The following is a 21,131-nucleotide window of genomic DNA, read 5'->3' on the forward strand; positions in this document are numbered from 1 at the left end:
TTCACTATAGCGGGGGACTGTATATAAACAAAACAGTAAACGTGAAAAAAGAAATCAAACATTTCACTCTTTTTAAAGCAAAAAGTGATGAAGATAAAACAACGAAAATGACTTTCCTGATAAAAATTATACTTTGTGGAATATTCGTAATATCCCTAACATAAAAAAATTGAGTCATTTCTAAAATTCAATTTCAGAAGAAAATATGATAAAATAAAAAAAATCCACTTCGCCTTGTGAAGATCACTAGATGCTGTTTAGCCATTCCTTATATTTTTCATCAAGTGTCCATGAATGATTAAAAACACACTTTCTTGGCATTTCTAACAATTTCACATTTGAATGAAGTATCAAAGCTACCATGAGTGCTATCAGAAGAATTGAATTTCTCGAATCCTATGGATGTAGGTCTATGCAGGTCTTCAGCTGATAAAGGACCTAAGTACTAAGTCAAGACCTCTACCCACGTTCAGTATCAAACCCAGCTCTCCCCGCACTAAATTTTTTTCTTTCAGAATGATCCAGAAAGAAAGAATATTTCAATTAAAAAAATTAATAATAAAAAAAAAACAATAAGGAAAATTGTTCCAATCAACTAGTTATACTAGAAATTAAGGACTTTTAAGAACCTTGAATCAAAATTAAGTACTTTTAAGAGCCCTTAATTTTCAAAATAAAAACTAAGCAGTTTTTAAGGACTTTTAAGGACCGTGGGAACCCTGTTAAATTCTAAATGCGTTTTATTATGTTAACTGATAATTTTGAATACTAATAAACAAGTAATTTATTATTGATAATTGAAAGATTTTTTTCAATTGGTTTAAAAAGAGGATTCTGAATAAAAATAAACAAAAAAATTTAGAACCAAAAAAAAATTGATTATAAATGAGACATGCTTCATTATGTATTAGTAATATTTATTTAAATATTTAAGCAAGCAATAAATTGTGTAAAAATTCTATTTCAATAAGGATTTTTTTAAGAAATTTACTCAGTTTAAGGGAATTTTCTAATATATGCAAAAACCAAGAAATTTTTTATTAAACCAGTAGACCAGGAGAAACTAGCAAGAATAATAAGAGTTTAAAAAATAAAATGTTTTATTTCTTATTTCATCAGTGTTTATTTTACAGTGTTTATTTGAAAGCATTTTTGATGACTTTAAAAAAAAAAAATCTTTGCTACATTTTTCTTAAAATGTGACAATATGAAAATTCGAGTTCTGCAACATTAGTATTTTGCTTTGAGAATTAAGAACTGTTTATTATTTTTTGTAAACTATTATTTTAACTATGGAGCTGCATTTGAAAAGAGTAACTTTTTCCTTAAATTACGCTGGAACACGAGAACGAGAATGGAAACATGAGATTTTCATCTTCTAGGCTTCGTTTTAAGAAGAGCAATTTTTAATTTTTTTTTTTTTTTTTGGTTTCTGGTTTGTTTTTCGCACAGCTATAAGTCTTTCATTCTCATTTATCGATCTTTAGTATTTTGCGATGTTCAGCGATTCTGATATTTAATTTCAAAACTTCAGCTTTCTTCCCTTTTATTAAATAAACTTTTGCTTTTTTTATTGGCCTATTTATTATGATCCAGCACTTTTCCCAGTAAACACTGAACACTGAGAATTTTGGTGTTAAATAATGAAAAGTAATGTAATTTAAATACAACAATTTATGTTCCTTTCCTGCATTTTTTTCTTATACCTGTTAACCATTTCACTTGGCATTAATAATTTTGATAAAAGACTATTAATGTTTAATTATCTCTTTTTTTTGTCATTATTCTGGACACATTTGATAATTTTTAAGATACAGCATTCCCCCCCCCCCCCTCCAAAGGAAATGAAGTAATATAAAAAATTGAGATTTTCAAAGCTCAAATATCAAAAATTTGCTGTTTCCTGAACATTCTGGTTAGTTGATTGAATTGTTCTTATATATTTCACACGTATAGAAAAAAAATCTGGACACATTCTTGTACAGAGTTCATTCAAACTACCTTTATGTCTGCTTGCAAGCAAACATAACATTTAAAAGATATTAGATACTTCCAAAACATTGATAGAAATAAAACCAATTAACTAGTAATCAACTTCATATATTTTTTAAAACAAAATTTGGCTTATGGAACAATCACAATTTTTCGATTTAATTATTCCATTCTTAAAAAAATTCACTAAAAAAAGAAAGACTAATTAACAGAATATTTTTACACTTCCACTTTTTTTTCTTTGTGGAGATATTAAAACATACAAATATAAATAACAAACAGTATAATGTAAACATTATAGGCACACTTACATAAGGTGGTTGTTTCTTGGCACAACAAAAATAGCAGGTGTCTTCAGGAAACCAATCACAGGGACATTCAGTTTCTAGATCTATGTATTTATAAAAATGATTTCAGAAAATTTCTTTATACATAGTGACACATAAAATATAAAAATTATGAAACTTTTTCTCATTAAAAATATTAAGTTTCTAAAGCATTATTTACAGATCTGTATATGTAAAAAGCTAATTCCTGACTTCCTCACTCACAAGACAAGTTCTTTAGAAGCTTTTGACATTCTGTAATTATCAGGGTAATTAGCCTAATTGACATTCTTTTACCAAGATGGAAGTCTCATATTTGGATCTTTTGCTACTTATCCAATATAAAAAAATAAAATTAAAAAAAAAAGTAATTGGTGGAATAACCCTTATTGAAAGTTATGCAATACATAAGTTTCCCCCCCCCCCCCCAAAAAAAAAATATATAGATCCTAAATTTCAACCATGTGAAAGGATTTGTTAATGGAAAAATACTCCTGAACTTAAATTGATAAGGGATGTAGATCGTAGGCTTGATACAGTTGCATGAAATGAATTACAGTGACTCAAAATTAATGTTAGAACAAGTCTATAAAAAATCAACTCCTAGAAAATTTTTGTAAAATTTATGCAGTGTTTGTTCTCACTGACTTTTGATTTACATTTAACAATTTGGTTAATCTGCAATTTAAGACAATAGCCAAATTAAAAAATGCTATCAAAACAAACTTGCCCACTCTCTAAATGGTAAACTTTCACTTAGAGACACAATACAAGGTTTCCACCCACAATACATGGCTAAAAAAGAAATATGGGAGAATAGCAGACAGCCTTTTTTACTGAAATCATTAATTCATTAACCTGTTTGAGTGATTTTCCAGAAAGAAAAGGTTTTTTTTAAGCTTTTGCAGATAAGTGAAATAATTGTTTGTTTTGTCATCTTCAAATGATACACATTTGGCCACAAAGTCCATCAGAAGAGAAAACCTACCTTGAATTGATGACATTTTTGCCTAATTAAAATATCGAATGAATAGTGTAGATAAGAATTATTCTCCTTTGATTCACAATATCAAGAGGAAACTGCATTCTGATTCCATAGTATTATAGATCAATAGAGCATATATTGATAAAGATTATGCATTTTTGCCTATTTGCATAAAAAATAAAATTGTAATACTTATCAAATCCTTAGTTCAAATAGATCCCATTTAAGAACATTTTGATATTTATACAAGAATCACAATATTTCCTAGCCAATCTAGCTTAATAGCAAACACACATTCAGACCACCAGCAATTATTTTCTTTAAGTCAACAGGTAACATACATACAAAGTATAAATATGCAGCCTGCATGACTTATTTCTATAATTTTATAAACTATACAATCAAAAACTGTTGTAACTTTACTCAGCAAAAACTAGGTGATACTAATTTTAAAAATAAACTGTGAAAGTTACTTAAAATATTGAAATGTGGTCAGACTTATCAGTAAAATCACAAATAGTTGTGATAAGATATTACCTGAAAAAGGTTGAACAAGAATTTTCCATTTTCGTGCTCCCATCAACTCTTCAGCTAGGCGTTCTAAACCTGCAAAGAGATAATTTCTTAAGTATAGCTGTCAACATAGATAGGAAAAAATCCAGTAGATCTTACAAAATATAAATTTTATAATAATTGTGGCATAATGTACTAAATATTTTAAAACATAGGGAATTTTATAGTGATCAAAATAGAAAAACTGCAATATTTTCCAGTTATGATTGACATTAAACATATTTAAAAAGTTATACTATATCATGTTTACTCATAATTTCAAATATTAATAAAATAAGCATTTAATTCAAAGATAGTTAAAATATTTTTTAACTATTTAAAAAGAGAGTTTGGAATAAAAATAAACTAAAACTTCTTGAACTGATTTCTATAAATGAGGTTTGCTTAATTAAGCATTAGTCATGCAGGGTGGCCACTCAAATCAGGTATCAAATTTCCCTGATTTTTCCAGGTTTTCCAATAAAAATCTGAAAATTTCCAGGTCAGCATGCTTTTCTCTCTGCTAAAATGTAGTATAGGTACAAGAAAAGTGTCAATATTAGTGTATTAGTCAACAGTATAGTATTTCATTTAAAATGTTATTTTTTTAATATATCATTTTGAATAGATGTGGAGGAAACAATATGTTTAGTTTGCAGAAAATAATGCTGTCAATGAATAAAATTTTTTTAAGAGTTAAATAGTTTTTGCACAAAATGTACCAAATAGCAATGATCCAAAACAACCTTGGATAAGTACTGTTTAATATATTTATATAAGCAAAAGAAAATAATTCCAGGTGATTAGTAACAAATAAATTTTTATATTTATTTACATTTCAATATAGAGCCAATTTATACTGTATTTTATCCAAACAGGCTATTTATAAAATTCATTGAAATGTCACTTGTTTAAATAATGTTGCTTGTGTCAAATTAGCACTATTATTTTAAGAAACATTCATAAAGGAAAAATTGTCAAAAAAATTGAAATTTATCAATAAATTTACCTAACAATATAGAAAGAAAAATTAAAAAATAAGTTCGTTAAAAATTATTTGTGTGCTTAAAACAAAGTGCTAAATAAATTAAAAAAACACTTTTAAAACAACACTATTTTTTATCATTATTATTTCACATAAATAATAAAGTTAAATTGAATAATTACCGAATTCTGAACGAAAAAACAAAGTAAGGTTCAATTTCTTAAAAATAAAAACAAAAGAATTATGATATTCGATAATATATTCAACTGACAATATTGAAAGAAAATTAAAAAACGCGATTATACTCTTTAATAAAACGAAGTGCTAAATGATTTTAAAAAAAGAAGTCGCAATCGCAAACATTACTAATTTTTTTGAATAAACAAAGTTGATTGACTTATGTCCAAATCCAAAAGAGGTAAAATAAGTTTTGTTATAATTTTATTTATAAAAATGAAAACTAAAGATTTATAAATTTAAACTCAGCAATAAAAACCTATTAAATTATTATTTTATCCAAAAAGTTTTTAATAAATTAAAATAAAGTAAAAAATAGCCTAACAAATTTAATAACTTTTTAATTAAATTTTTTATGGGCACCTTAAATTAGATTTCCGTTTGTAATAAATTCAATAATGTAAAATAATACTTAAACATATAATATCAAAATTAATTTTCACATTTAAAAATAAAAAAGAAAGTTTTGTTTCCAAAAAAAATTTATCTAATTAATTAAGAAACACTTCTTGATATATTCTTTTCAATAATAGATTACGTTCAGAACAAGGTAATGATCACAAAGTCAGTCCCACTGAAAATAATCTACAAGAAACGATATCAAGTCGCGACAAAGTAGAAAAAAAAAACTAAGAGGTGCGGAAACGAACATGCAAGACCACGATATATGTTCTCAAAACTGATTCTGATTCTACCGTTCATCAATCAAGGCCGTTTCAATATAACTATACGTACATCGCCTCCCCCAGCGCGAGTTGTCATCGGAACGTAAGAGATCCTTGCGTGTCTTGAATCGCATATCGTAATATTGTTCATCTTCTTTACTTGACGGCTTAAATCAGATTTCTGATGCATCGCCTGGAATGAAAGTCGCTGTACCGGCCTGCCGATGCAGGCGTTAAAACGATATGTCGCGATATATCGATTTATAGCCCAGTCCTAATCATAACCTAACGAAAAACAATTTGTTTTATAAAAACTGATTATTATAAGTTCAAATTAAATGGATTAAATTGTTGTTGTCGGATGTAAATTGCACGAAAGCAAAAAATTATCACGAATTTACAAATTGTCGAAACTCTGTGAATTTGTTTGTAATTTAAATGTAAACTAGACTGAATTTTGAATCTGACACTTGAATAAAAAATTCTATGCAATTGTTAGTGAAACATGATACATAATTAATTTGAAATATTTTACTTAAGTGTCAGAAATGCAAGAAAAGTTTGCCGAGTTGATAATATTTCAACTTTTTTACGATAAAGTTACGTCTAAATAAAAGTGGATATAACAGATGGTAAAATTATTGAAATTAAGAGAAAAATTCCAGGTATTCCTTGAAATTCCCTGATTTTTCCAGGTTTTTGACAAAATTTCCCTGACTTTTCCAGGTTTTTTCCAGTATAAAAAAATTCCCTGATAATTCCAGGTGGGTGGTCAGCCTGTCATGCTTATTTAAAGATTCTAGCAAGCAAGCAATAATCTGTACAAAAATTCTATTTAAAAAAGGATTTTTTTAGGAAACTAACTAAATTTTAGGGAATTTCCTAAAATGTACAAAAACCAGGGGAATTTTAATTAAATAAGTAGACCAGGAGAAACTGGCAAAATCCAGTAGAGTTGGCAGCTATGCTGAAAATATCTAAAAAATTCTGCCTTCAACTAAGTTGTGTAAACTCACGTTTTAATTTTGAACAAATTTAAATTTTGTTGGTATGATTTAAAACTTATGCAGTAGGTTATTATATTTATGGCAGATTTATCATTACTTAATATTTAGCAATGATGGCTTAACTGGATTCATATAATTTTGATTAAAAACAACTGTATAACAAAAGAGAAATATCAGACTAAAAATATTGCCAAAACGTCTCAACTTTTAATAGAGAGCTAAATAATACTTAACTATTTTTTATTACTATTGCAAACAAAGGATAAACAGTAAAACTAGTTTAAACGATTTTAATTGTTGGATTGCTTTATAGTATTTGATTTGTGACATATTGTTTAGTTAAAACCCCTTCTTACAATGAACCTAGAGATCCCTTCCAAACTCATTTAACAAATAATATTTCATAAGTTTATAGTGACAGTTGAAAAATTGGTAACTCGCTAAGAGTGGAATAGTTTTCCGGGAATTTTTTCAGTTCTCTAGCTTTAAACTTGCGTGAGTTGTGATAGCAATCTCTTAACATTGCGCCAAATTTCGATTTCACACTCATTCTTTAACCAAACTAAGGCAAACAAGATGCTCAGCTTTAATATTTTCTTTGTTACAGTGCACTTTAAATCTTGCGATAATAAATTGTGCATTTGTGGTCAGTTTACTGATGACATAGTATCAGAAGTTAAACAAGGGAAGAAAGCTGAGGAATGTGAAATTTCAGCATTTTCTATTTTGGAAGTGAAATCAGCAGCAAATATCCTGATCTTTTTTTTTTTTCAGAAAATGTGGACAAGAAAATACAGGAATTTTTACAATAAGTTGATAAGAAAATTGAAGTATTCTTGAAATCGAATTGTATTTATTCAATCTAACATCGCTTAGAATTTTGATTAAAATGTTAAAGCAAAATCAAGTTATAGGTGTTAAGTAATTATTTTTAATACTATTTGATATAATTACCAATTTAATAAGTTAATTTATTTTAATAGACACTTTTTCTTATGATGTAGAGTAGGAGTGCAGAACCTTTTTGAGTGAAGGGCCACATGCACAGATGATTGACCAATGAAGAGCTGCATGCCAAAGAATTTAGACAGACATGTTGTTAGGAATTATAGTAATTGTTATATAAACATAGTTCTAGGCACTAAATTCTTTTTATCAGCCTACCTTGTAATATGTTTGCATAAAATTATATACTTTCAAATGTTTAAAATAAAAAACTCCAAAACTGATTATTTAAAGAGGAATAAACAGAATCAGAATCAATTTATCAGGAAAAAAAATTCAGATAAATTGAAATAAATAAAAACAATGGGATATTTCATGGTTATTTTTTATCACATTACTTAATAAAGTCCATTGAAACATAAATTTTAACATTAAAAAATTTTAATGTTCATAGAATTACATTTAAAAAAAATAAATATTCTAGTTAATAAAATAAATGCAAGATAAATACTTTGATTTAAAGAAAGTTTATAGAGTTAAAAATGATTAAAAGTAAAACAAAACCCCTTCAGTGCAAAATAAGATTCAATTAGTAGGAAATATACTTCAACATTATTTAAAACATTTATTTTAAATAAATTATAAGACTTTTTTAACATGTCACTTATTATTTACAATTAATCCACATTTATATTAACAATTAATTAAAATTTACATTACTTTATGAACTTATCTTTATTAATTTTTTTTTTACGGTTAAAATTTAATGATATACCAATCACTACCTAGCATACAATCATAAATGATATAAAATGGCCAAGTTGGTCGAAAATAGTTTAAAAAAATTTCTGAATGGTTGTCCTGTAATTTGCAAAATTTTTAAATATTGTTATATAATTTTATCTACTTGATCATGTGATTGCTTTATTGTGCCATTTAATAAAAATTTAATGATTTTGTTTTAAGACTGCTCTGTAATTTTGAACATGCCAAATAAACTAAGCTCAAAAACCTCTTAAATTTATGTTAATATTTGCACAAATAGAGTAAAAAGTAATTTTTTAAATGCAAGATTCAAAACTCACGTGCCCTTAAACTATAGCATTAAAAAATCAGAATCTCTTAAATCCCGGGAAAAAGAGTAGTAATAACTAGCAAAATCCCTTTATATCTCCGATGAAATTGGCATGAATAAAGCATATAAAAAAGTGACGTATTTAATTGCTTGATTCGAAATTAAAGTGTCGCAATAGTGTATACAGGGACTTTCAAAACCTTCTAGAAGTGTGTAGCAATAATTGCCAAAATAATAATTGAAAAATAATTTGATTTGTAATAAAATCGGCAAAAATAAACCAGGTAAAAAAATGGTTATCTAAATGAGCGATTCGTAATAACATCGAGTTAAAATATCAAAAATGTAAAAACCATGCAAAAAATGCAATAACTGCCGAGGAATGGATCAAAAGTAATTTAGATTTGCTATGAAGTTTGTGCAAATACAGCGTTTCATAACTTTCAAGATGTAAAAACATATTTTAAAAAATTGGGATTTTAGAAACGGCGTAAAAATGGGTAACAATAACTACTGAAAAGTAATTCGTTTTACGATGAAATTGGCAAACACGAAGAGCACCAAAAGTGACAGCTTAAATTTGAAAATTTGTGTATCGTAATAATGTTGTATTAAAAATATTAGGATTTTCAAAACTATGCGTAAATCCATAGTGTATTCAATACAAAAAAAAAAAAAAAAAACATTGATCGGGATTGGGTGCGTCAAAAACTTATATGCGTAAATTTCAATTTCTTTTTTTGCTTGCTTAGATTGCTGTCATGGGCCGCACATTGAGAGTTGGCGGGCCACAGGTTGTGCACCCTTAATGTAGAGATTCAAAATTTTTATTGTTGACATCTCAAAGTCATATAAAAATTCTGATTGGGTGCATATTTTACAGCCTCGTATTTCCAGCCTGGCTGGCAGGTAAATAATCCAAAATAAAGTTTTTTAAATTTTAGTTGAAAACTGACAATATGCAGGGGGAGGGCAATGAGGATTACTAATGGGGTAGAAAATCTATTATATTTTATTCAGGGGTAAAACAGCAGGGATACAAAAAACAAAATTCAATAGAGTAGCTAGATTTTTACACAAGTAGCAATATACATTTTGGAAGAGATAAGTGACCATTAAAAAATAATTTATTCATCACAAAACTAGACAAAGAAATTATATGAAAAAAGACAACAAACAGTAAACCTTATAAAAGAGAAAGAGTGAGAATAAGTAACAACTTCATTAAAGTGAATGAATTTCTGTGTTATCACTAAAAGAGATTCAACTTATTCTTTATTATATATTTTTTTTTGTTTTGTTCAGTTCAGCGTCAGAGAAATATAAAAAAGCATAAAATTGTGAATGCCCAATAGGTTATTCCTCCTGTTTATCAAGCTATTACACATCCTAACAAAAAATATGCCAGATATTCTTCAGTTGTGAAATTCTTTAAAGAAGACATTCCAAAAATAGAAACCAAACCTTAAACATTCTAATAATTATTTATGTCATTTATCCCTATGTATAAAAAGACAAGGTACTAATTTAAAATATTAAAAGTAGGTATTAGTGATTCCTTAATTGAAAATTAATTCAATGTTATAAATTAGATGATATGCAATAATCTTGAAAGTTTCTTAAACTTTAAGTCATAGGGTAAACCAACCAGTCAAGGAACACACCCCAGTGAATGAACATTTCATAGAAATTTTTTAAAAACAAGATTTTAAAAGTTTTTACTTAGATTGATTGATAACAGTAGCTTACTACTTAACAGTAGTAAGTCGTCTAATAATGTATTAGGTTGCTGGGTTATACTGACATTTCTGGAAATTTTTTTGAATTTGTTAGTATCGGTGCAACACCTTGTTTCTTTGACAAAATTATAAGGTCATAGTTTGTAGTTATCCATTTAAAGTACAATTAATTTTTTGTAAGCAATAGTTTTATTTCTCTCACTGTGAAAAAGAGAATTCAAAATATGGTTATTGAAGTTACGTTTTATTTATTTTAAGTATCATAGCATAAGCAAGTACTAAGACATGGGGGTGTTTATTAACTGGATTACAAAATGATGAAAAACCAATGAATGAACAAGTGTTTCTTTACTGGGATTTTACCAAGTTAATAAAAATAAAATAAAAATTTTAATTTTCTTGTACCTTTAGTCATATTATACATCAAAACGCTGTTAAAAGTACAAAAAGCAACTTCTAACCAGTGAAGAAATAGGCATGTTCCTTCACTGGGAATAGATTTGCCAGTGAATGAACTGTATGTGCGAAACATGATTTTACATGGCTCTAAGATAATTAGTAGTTCTGCTATATAGAGAACACCTAAATTTCTGTTAAATGTTGTATAACTAATTCCTAAAATAATTTCATTTCAATATGCTAATTTAACTACTAAATTTATAAAAAGAATTACGATTATAATTCATCTTTATAAATGTAATGGTTAGTTACATCATACGTTAGACAGCTTAATTAACTATAATTACTAATCGAAAACTAAATAAATATAATAAAAAATTAAATAGAACATTCCTTTGCTGGCTTTTGAGCCAATAATTAGCTAAATTATTATCCCAATGCGGTCTTTAACATCATGACGGAAACGAGAAGGAAAAATCCATTTAAAGACAATCATCCAGGTGAAAAATAGGTGACGATATCCAATGATAACTCAGAGCAATGCGAAGATAATTTCAAAAGACAAAGCTTCCCTTACAGAGAATAATATTCGAGAGTGGTTTCAAGAACTTTGGAGAAAACTTGTGGAGGAAAGAAGTCAGGGCATTCTTTCAGAAAGTGATTGGATCTACAATGCAGAAGAAACAGGAGTTGAATACTCCCCTTAAACAAGAAATATCTTAGGCCCTAAAAATTATAAGGATTTATAATCTATAGTTCTTAGGAAAGAAAAAGAAAGAACAACACTTTTGGTCAACATTTCAGCTAGTGGAAAAAAAGTGCCTCAAATGGTACTTTTTCCTTACGGAAGAATTCCTCGAGGTACTGCAGAATCAGTTCCTGCTATATATTTCATTGAAAAAAGTGATTCATGAAGTGATTCGATGACCGCAGCAACATTTTATAAATATATTGCAAATGCTTCTACCCATGGCTAATTGAAATCACTATGAAATTCCCTACTTTGAGCTTTTCTGGATGGGTATAAATCTCATATCAATTTAAGATGTTTGATGACCGCAGCAACATTTTATAAATATATTGCAAATGCTTCTACCCATGGCTAATTGAAAACACTATGAAATTCCCTACTTTGCGCTTTTCTGGAAGGGCATAAATCTCATATCAATTTGAAAAGTTTGTTCAAGTGTTGAGCAAGTTTTGTTCATCAAAACAAATTCTCTGGTTTAGCTTTCTACCTAATTCTACTAATGTACTCCAGCCTTTTGATGTAGGTAAGTCTATTTCGAGCTTTGAAAGCTTCATGGAAATCTTCTGTAAGACCTTGAAAACAAAAGAATTTTAAAACAATATGAGAGGGAATTTTACACCCATTTTTGAATAAGCTTTTGAGGTATCAATTAAAGAAGTTAACATTTAAAATGCTTTTAAAGAAATGTGGTATTTTTCTATTTGATGTTGAAAACGTTGACTTTAACAAATGCGTGTAAGGCAGATACAAAGAGATAATGAGCAAGAAAGCTTATCAACAAAACACATACTTCGAGAGTAATGATGCACAATTTCTTCAGAAGCTTGAGAATGAAATCTCTCCAGATAAGTTTTTTAAATTTTTGAAGAAACATTGACAGATAAGTCCCAAATATCCAATAGCCTGTGCTTTTCTCAATATGGAAAAGATTATTGCAAGAAGAACATTTGGATGAGTCAAACTTAGACACTGAAGCTGAAACAACTAACAATGATAATGAATATATCTTGAAAACTGATTTTGAGATAAGTTTTCTTGAGGCATTGTAAGTTTAAAAAAGAATTGATTCTATAAGTAATTAAAGTCAGAAAATAGTAAGTACTGCTGAAGACCCACTAGACGTAAGTCAACAAGAGATAGATTTTCCTCAAACTTCTAAACTCCTTTCCCTCGCGTATTATCCAGTGAGGAATTCGAAAAAGTAATGAAATAATAATAATAAAAACATCATTGGATAACACAATGATAAATAAACATTCATGATTCAAAATCAACTACCAAAGTGTGAGAAAGAAAATGAAACAAAAAATTTATTCTGTATTTAATCCCACTTTTACTTTCTATTTCATGAAAAAAAAAAGTGAAATTTCGAACAAAAAATCAGTAAAGAAAAGTAACATTTTTTCGTTAATTGTGGTTATATGTTATAATTTCATGCAAAGTCTTATATCAAGACATTTGCATGGTTTATGAATTCATAAAAAGTATTAAAAAGTCACAAAATTAAGTGTTCCTTCACTTGGTTATCTTACTACTTATAATTTGAACTACCATAAGCTTAAAGCAATATTATGTAAGTTCCCTAATTTTGCTTTACATAATTTGAATTGAATAACAAATATGTTAACACTGTCATTTAACTAAAATTACAAATTTTGAAATTTTTAGTTTTTGTTTAAAAGACAAGCTAAGCTTAAGTGTTCCTTCACTGGTTAGTTTACCCTATATTCATAAAATTTTATAAAAAAAAAACAAAAGAAAGAAGTCATAAAATTTTATAAAAAGAAAGAAACAAACTTACAAATTACACTGCTAAAAATATTAGGGGAGCAAGCAAAACAGTGAAGAAGCCATTACGTGATAGCCATGTATAGGCACAAAATGGAGAATACAGGTGTAACAAAATGCAATATAGAAAAAAGCAATTGTACAGGAGCCTTAATTCTTTGGAATGATATAAACAAAATGATCCTTCAGAACAATTTGATTACATGTAAATTACAAAAAAAAAAGATTGTTTAGAAATGATACAGGATATTTAATATGGTGGGTGGTCCTTACGAACTGTTAAGTAAACAAAACAATGAAATTATCTTGGGCCACCCTATAACAACTATGAAATCTGCCACAGATATGAATGTTTATGTTGTTTTAAAAGTTATATTATATTGATAATAATATTGCTGTATTTATAGTATAGGTACAATTACTTGTTCACAGATATACCAATGCTCAATTATAAAAGTCAGAAATCTTACCAAATAAAAATTTATCAACTAATAAACAATTATAATTTCATTAAATATTTTTCTAATTTAATTTTAACAAAAAAGTCAGCATGGTTGATATCTATGTTATCACACAAACATTGACATAAAATAATGGTACTTAAGAAATTGTTTTAGATAATCAATATCAGTTAGTTATCAATATATATATATTGATATTAAATGTGACAAACATCAAATTTATTTGAATAACAATAGATTTTTGTATATTGTTTTGCAAATCTTGCATAGATGATATTTAAAAATTAGACTTCTTACGAGTCTAATAATAATCAAATTTTATTAATCTAAATCAATTATATATGTAATTATGTTTATCATTATTAATGTTCTTCTGTGATAAAAATATAAACTGACTTGAAAATTAAAATGTTTTAAATAAATTAAACTTTAATTTATAACAATTTTAAAAAAAAGACACAGAAAATCTGTTTAAATAAAAATTTTGACATTTTTCAAAATTAATAAATCACAATGCAAAAATAGCAAGGATTATTTGGCAGAATTCTGTTTTTTTTTTTTGTTCATAGATAATGTTTGCTTCAGAGAACAGCCTCTCACTATCAATGCTACTTACAGTATGAGAAAAGTTATATACATTTTTTTACGAGTTTCGATAAAATAGGATTTTTTCCGCAAGATAAATTATGATGCATTTTGGGCAATGACTGAGAAACCAAAAAAAAAAAAAAAAAAAAACTAAAAAGGCAGATTTATAAACAGTTTTGTTAAAATCATAAAAATTTATTTGTAGTGTTAACTACTAAAAATTTTAACCCTTAATTTCTCATTTCGAATAATTGTAAATATTTTTTTCTTTTTAACCTTCAATGAATGTTTGCTTCTTATCAACTATCAATTTCAAATATGCTATCCCTGGTTTTATTCTAAGGTAATAATAATTAAATATTTTTATGCAATAGTTGTAGTTGTTTGAAAATTTAAAGTAAATTTGTTTTATTATTTTAAAGAAATGGATATAAATCTGAACAGAAAGAAACTATTAGTTTAGTATCACACTATTAATGCTAAAAGAAAGAAGAAGAAAAATACTGTCGCCGGATATCCAGTTCAAAGTCGAGTACATAGCAAATGCCATTGGACAAGTCCCACTTTATTTATTTTTGATGCATACAAATATACACATCTAACAAACTGTTTAGAATCAAATATATGTATCTGTCTTTATTCAGAAATTCAATCCCAATTCTGCTTAAGTTACATTTCTCAAAGAGAAATGTTTTTAGAGTTCACAAACAAGTTAAACCAGTGACTAGGTTAAAAAACTATATTAAAAGAAAATGTGATTTAAAAAACTCCAGCTTTCACTAATTATAATGTTAAGGACATATTTCTAAAGAAAAAAATTATAATGCGAAATTAAAATATTTAATAGAAATAAGTAAAAAGAGAAGCTTATTGTTCAACAGAATTAAGGAAACATGTTTCAGATTTAAACAGTTTAGAATGTTAATAAAATATTCCTTGGAAAAAAGGTTTATGTTGTAAATCAACTTAATTACTATAAGTCAATGAGAAGTAAATACCAAATATCGTTTCTAAGTATGAAACTAAAAAATAAAAATTTAACTCCAGAAACAGAAGAATTGAAAATCAGTCATGGAAATGAATTTATCTTCCTCACGGAAACGAACGAAAGTTTCGCTAAATTTTGATTTCATATTTTAGAATGTTTCACATTTAAGTTCTCTGGTAGAATTGTGTGTTTACGAGAGGAGACAAAGAAAAAACTGCAAGTGACATGATTGAAGGTAATAAGATATAAAATTATGGTAAAAAAAAATGTTTTTTTCTTTTCCTTTTGTTATAATTTACTTTGCTTCTTTTTTTTTGGGGGGGGGGGTTGCGATCAGAAGAAAAAAAATATCAAGACGTCTTTTCCGTTCTATTTATCAAATTTACAGGAATGATATTAGAAAAACAAAATAGTATTCTATTTTCATTTCTGAAGTGTTTTCATCATCACTGACACAAGTATGAAGTATGTGTACTCCCGAAATATGTTTTAAAAGCAGTAATTGTTTTTTCCCTTTCAAATAGAGAAAAAGCGTGAGTATGCATATGATACTCACCTAATATATACAAAATTTCTTTGCTCCATTTATGTAATTCTTTTCGAAACACGCGACGTTCATGGGAGCAACGAGAAACAGTACACTCCGCCATTTCTCGTCTTCGCCAGGAATCATACGTGACGTCACGTGGGCTAATGCAACAAAATCAACTGGGTGGGCATGTTTTTATTTTTTTAACGGTATATTGAGACTAGCAATAACTAATTAACTTTTTACAGCTGCGTTATAGTAAAAAAATGACGATTTGAATCCGTTGATGCGGTAACGCTCACGCGGACAAGATGACAATTCGTTTTGAGGATTATGCGTCAGAAAACTATTAGTTAAATACGCTCACATGTTTCCAAAAGCAAGTTTTAGATAAATTAATTGTTAAATATTAGTTAAATGTGGAGCACAAGTACAGCAAGGGACTATTTTCATTGTATCAGATTTGTAGAACTTGAAGTTGTGTGTCGATGCGTAGACAGGTTTGATATACACGTAATTAATATATTAAATTTTCTTGAATTTTTACCATTCATAAGATTTTTAAGATAATCCACAAATTTTAAATGGTCGTGAGGCGTAAATGAATTAAAGAAAGATCACCGAAGTCAAGCATCACTGGCTGCTGTCAGTGTGCGGGTGGGTGACCACTTGGATCAGTCTGCGTAGGGACCGAGGGTGTGCGATATTGGTCCACGTTAAACTGTTCTACCGTAAAGTGCTCGACTTCGCTTGTAGGGCGTCGGGCTACCGAAGCGGGATGCCATCCCCTCAGCAGAGGATCAAAATTGTGATGGCATGTCTTCGGTTATCCTCAAGGATGTTTTCCAGATCGTCGCCAAAAGCCCATTGTGCAGCTCTAGTGCGACGTAAATGAACTGCAACAACAATTAAAGGAAATAAACATCATTACGTAAAGTACAATGGGCTACAGGTGGTTCAGAACATAATTCCTACCAAAACTGCATTAAACGTAAGGGTCAATTAAATGCAAAAAATATTATGGAAGGGGAAAATTTTGTAGCATATTCGCCTACAACCAAGCAGAGGAGAAGAGAGAAAGGAAGAGGGCCAAAAAATGGAACGGGTCTTCTCCCCAGATGGCGTATTTGAGTGTTGCGATCGCGAGACTTTTTATGTTCTTTGTCTGATTCTAGATGGCTTTTTACAAATTAAATGGTAAATTCGCAATCGCAGCACTAGCGTCCACTATCTGGGGAGAAGTTGCTGGGAGAACTGGTTCCACGTCTAGCTAGAGCCTCCCTATTTTCTCTCCTTCCACAAAATTTTTTGCGCTTAGATAATCAAAAATGTATTTAAAAATTACCATGATGCTTACATTTAGCACTATGTTTACTGCAGTTCTGAGCTACATATAGTTTCCAAGATCAAACAATTTAATCGGTTGGAAAATCAGGGCAGTAACTAATATATTTCCTACTCCTATGACTACCCGCTCGCTAATTTATTGATCCACACAGATTTCAGGCTTGTGAGGTCAAGTGGGCGTATAAGCCTTTGTCAAGCAGAGAGACAGATATTACAATTCAAGCAAGGATAGCTCAAAGATACAGAGTTACGGTGGGATTCGAACCCACTACCTCTATACGTTACAAAGTGTTAGTCGGGTGATACCACTCGGCTAAAGAAGCCTTTCTACACACTAATGGAGAAAGCATGCCTAGTATTGCAATTTTTTTGTTGAATTTAGGGGCCACTAACACTACATACGATTGCTCAAGACGTGCGTGCGACTGTTTTAATGAATGGTTGAACATGTAAAGCTAAGCCCAGATGGCACAAGGGGTTAAAATTCGTTATAAGACTTCTGGGTTACTACTTTTAATTGATTTTTACATCAAAGCTTGAAAAAGCGCCCTATCCAATATTATTACATTTGTAGTGTTTACAATTGGTGATATTTTACACTAATATAGCCAAACAAGGAATAAGACTCAAAACATATCAAATATTGCCATTTATTTATGTTGTGATATTAATTTCTTTAAGGCTCACAATTTGTTAGAAATTATAATTTGCAGAAAATTCTTATGAATGGTAAAATTACGCGCACATTTAAACCCCAATCACAATAATAAAACTTCTTGGAATATGAACCCTGCTCACAGATCACCTCGTAAGCATAACATAAGCGAATGGATACAAAGTTTTTTAAAATTTCTTTCGGTTTTAGGAAGCTTGTTATCCTACAATTACATGTAAGATGAAATAATCGCGCATATCCGAATTGTTTCCACGGGCGACCGCAAATGCGAATCACATGTAGTGAGAACGCTCCATTAGACTTAAAAAGTGAATTGGAGGTGATAAGAATTTTAACCGCCAGCGCTACCTGCACTTTATATGACTTACCAACAAAATTGCGAAATAACACTGATTCCAAGAGCACAACAAACGTAGTTGCTTTTTTAGAAGTTTTGCGAATCGTGCTCCTAAAGAAGTCCAAGGATTTTAAGTTTTGGAAATTTGAATTAATTTATTCATTATATAAAAATTGTATGAATGGAAAAGTGTTTAATATTGTTCCTTATCTGCATTGAATTATTATCTTGTTTAGTGGTTTTTAAATTAGACAAGTAGTTTTCAACTTTACTGCTTCCATCACCTTCATCTCATTTTCTACAAAGCAAAATGACTCCACTTATTCCATTCATACACATATGGATGATCATCAAGAACATTTCGCATGATAACGTAATTAAATGTTACGCTCCGATTCAAATGTTTCAATTCTTGAAAAACTTGCGCTTTCAAACTGAAAATTTAGTCCAACTCTAGGTTAAAGCCTCGTCTGAAAAGTTTCGCAAACAGAATCCACAAACTGCACCAGTCTTGATACTGATGGATAAAAACGATATGACAAAATTTTCGTGGAAATCTACCATCAAAGGTTACATGATCTCAAATCTGCTTCTTTTAAGCACTTCAATCTTTACTGCAAAAGGTTTGGCTAATTTCTTAGCTCTCAAGCATTGTGTTACCAACAACGACCACTATATATTACAAATGGACAGCCGCTCGATTCTTCTGTATCTTACTAAAGGCACCAAAAAGTCTCTGTTCTCTCTGAATCAAGTCGGGTAGTGAGAGGGCAAGTCGGGTACTATTTATTAACACTCCATCGGGCGCGTTGATCTGACAGATACAGACGTGTCAATATCTCTGCTTTTGTCCCCTGAAACATTTTCTTACGACCTTGACCTTATCAGTATCTGTCCATCTGGCCCCCTGCTACTTTGGAATGCAGTAGTGACCAGTTCGTTGTAGGAGTATTTCCTGTTTCCAAGCTTGTTTGGAATTTTGTATCTGTTAGATACACGCGCCCGATAACGTTTGTCTCGTGAAGCTACATGGAAGTATTGAGATTCCCTGAGCGTTTTTGATTTATCTTTTTCCTACGATGAGTGCTAAACGCTTTTTAAATTTGAAAAATCAGAAAGACCTAGAGCTAGTTCATAGTATTCTATTTAGTGATGGAAATGAGGAATTAAATGCTGAAGAATTTGATGAAAGTGATGCTGACGAAGAAGATATTTTAGAAACACGTGAAGCTGATTGTCATGGCAGTGAAAGTGTTTATAATGACTCAGAACTCGATGATGATGTTAATAATGATTATTTTTATGTAGGAAAGGACAATAATACTTAAATGGGCAAAACCGATCGGAAGAAAAAATTTGACTTAAATTTAGAATCGGATTCAATTATAATAATTGATTTGTCATTTTTATATTATGTATTATTTGTGCATAACTGTCCTTTTTATACTTTTTCAACAGTTTAACATGTTTAATTAAATGTTTTTTACAGCATTTAACTTTTGTTATAGCGTTTGTGATTAATAAATAAAAATTATTATTGAAAATATTAAAAAATATATAAAAATTAAAAATATATAAAAATTAAATAAAAATTAAAAATATACATAAAAAACTAATAAAAGGTCCGGGTGTAAAAGCCTGGACCTAAAAAGAGTAAAAATAGGAGATTTAAAGTAATACATATTAACAGAAAACACACAAAACAGAGATGTATCTGACAGATACATCGCGCCCGATGCCGTAAGTTTCGAGACGCGCCCGACGGAGTGTTAAGGTTTCATCTTATACTGGAATAAAAGAAAACGAGTAAGTAGATCAGCTTGCAAAAGAAGAGCTAAAGCAGAATTTTATTTCAATTCTATCGTGACCTCAAGAATTTAACCAGGCTTTCTTTAAGGAAATGCTCAACAAAGAATTCAGTGCACGCAAGAGTTGCAAAAACTTCCTTTTCTTTCCTCACTTTGATGGAGCCTGGGACTACCATTCCCTTGTTAGGACCCGAAACTTTACTGTTCTAATCGCCAAGCTTAGAACTAAATCTCTTCGACTAATGTGATCTTGCACAACTGGAAACTGACGCAAAGCTCAAACTGTCCGTATCTTGGAAGTGTCAACACCAACGATCATTTCCTACTGGAATGTCCCTCATTCAAGATTGCTTCTGAAGATCTTAAGAACCCACAACATTCAACTGTGGGGGCGGAGTTATCGACAATTCCAACCTTCATCTATCAAAAGTTACCTCATGATTGAATCAAGTTAGCATGTGTAATATACCAGAGAATTGATGTTTAATTTTCGTAGTGGTAATTATGCCACTATACTCCCCCACCAGAATTTTATCAGGGATAGAATTCGATGAACGGATACCACTAGTTGCTGTACTTGTGATGAACCGGGAGAGCTGGTTTTAAGGTCACCGGGCTTTTGAGTGCTGAATGTGAGAGGTGTATTAACTTAGCAGTCGTAGTCGTTCCTGTGTTGCCATTAGCAGTCGAGTGTATGCAGGTAGACGTTGTGTTTAATCGAGACGAGACTGAGTAGCAACAGCGTGAGGAGGTTGATTATGCTGCAGCCACAAGTAGCAAGTCAACTGTTCAATGTGGAACATCTAACGCAGTAGGCGTTACCAGATTGAAGTGGGTGTTACTGTCAAGATTTTTGCAAAGTGGGCGTTACTGCGTGTTCAAATCACGTCCAGGTCACCAATATGGGGTGGAGTTATCGACAATGCCAACCTTCATCTATCAAAGGTACCT

The 21,131-nt window shown here is 29.6% G+C and overlaps 1 protein-coding gene across 2 annotated transcripts in view; it reads right to left on the reverse strand.

The window, feature by feature from the left end:
* The window catches only part of Eip93F (Ecdysone-induced protein 93F), a 32,934-nt gene extending 16,738 nt beyond the window's left edge, over window positions 1-16,196 (reverse strand). The window contains exons 1-3 of one of the 2 annotated variants that reach the window (XM_087154924.1): window positions 16,040-16,196; window positions 3,841-3,909; window positions 2,304-2,383 (exon numbers count right to left, since the gene is read on the reverse strand). In XM_087154924.1, the coding sequence (XP_087011050.1) occupies window positions 2,304-2,383; window positions 3,841-3,909; window positions 16,040-16,133 (243 nt within the window). In that variant the 5' untranslated portion in view covers window positions 16,134-16,196. Of the gene's footprint in view, window positions 1-2,303; window positions 2,384-3,840; window positions 3,910-15,493; window positions 15,606-16,039 lie in introns of those variants that run through there. The other variant, XM_087154925.1, reaches the window with a different exon arrangement.
* Window positions 16,197-21,131: the final 4,935 nt, after the last annotated feature.

Source organism: Parasteatoda tepidariorum, chromosome 11 (assembly GCF_982258835.1).
Source record: "Parasteatoda tepidariorum strain Cologne lab strain chromosome 11, Ptep-v5.0, whole genome shotgun sequence".
NCBI classification, from domain to species: domain Eukaryota; kingdom Metazoa; phylum Arthropoda; class Arachnida; order Araneae; family Theridiidae; genus Parasteatoda; species Parasteatoda tepidariorum.